Source organism: Bombus impatiens, unplaced genomic scaffold, assembly GCF_000188095.3.
Source record: "Bombus impatiens unplaced genomic scaffold, BIMP_2.2 scf_0197, whole genome shotgun sequence".
Classification (NCBI taxonomy): Eukaryota; Metazoa; Arthropoda; class Insecta; order Hymenoptera; family Apidae; genus Bombus; species Bombus impatiens.
This window is the reverse complement of record NT_176616.1, coordinates 1,160,516-1,161,220: the sequence shown is the minus strand read 5'-3', so window position 1 is coordinate 1,161,220 and position 705 is coordinate 1,160,516. Positions and strand designations below refer to the sequence as shown.

The window sequence follows — 705 nt, the reverse complement described above, 5'->3', positions numbered from 1 at the left end:
CCACCGCCCTCCTGTACCAACAATAACACCCTAGCGGCGACTGCGAACCGGAACCATCGGAACCTCCGCAGAAGGAAACGACTCGACCAGGTCTTGGACATTCTGCAACACCGGAGTTCGCCATCGGAGGGTGAAGTATTGAAGTTCGAGGGAAGCGTACCAGCGTCCGAAGAGGAAGAGGACGTGTTCGGTTCGCCCAGGTCGTCCTCGAGATCAGCCACGGATCCACCGTCCGGAATCAGTTTGCTACCCCTGAGGCTGAAGAGCGAGGAGCCCGTGACGTCTACCGAGGAGGAGTCGAACGCGAACGAGACCAACACCACCGACCAACAACAGCAGAATCATCATCCTCATCATCCGCACTATCACTCGCATCATCATCGTCACCGGCACAGGCATCATCACAGAAACAGCAACGCCAATCACCTGTACGATCAGCTTCACCCGCCTCATCAGAGATCCCCGGTGCCCAAATATGCGGGATGCACCTGCGTTCAGTGTTCCCAATCGACTACCCCTCCGATGGTGCTACCCTCGCCGACATCCCCGTTGACTCCTCTCACACCGCTCACTCCGTTAACTCCGCTCACTCTGCCGCCGTTGACGCCGGGATCCCTATCGTCGTACAGTTTCGAGCACTACATGCACACCAAGTACCTGCCGGATATCTTCAGAGGACGCAGTCATTCGGACTCGGACCTGGTG

General features: G+C 57.6%; 1 protein-coding gene across 1 annotated transcript in view; it reads left to right on the top strand.

Moving 5' to 3' along the window:
* Positions 1-705, top strand: part of LOC100741378 (Wilms tumor protein homolog) — a gene marked incomplete at its 5' end in the record, with an annotated part of 6,769 nt that continues 6,064 nt past the window's right edge. The window contains one exon of the mRNA XM_012382798.2: positions 1-702. Within this exon, the coding sequence (XP_012238221.1) occupies positions 1-702 (702 nt within the window). The remainder of the gene's footprint in view (positions 703-705) is intronic.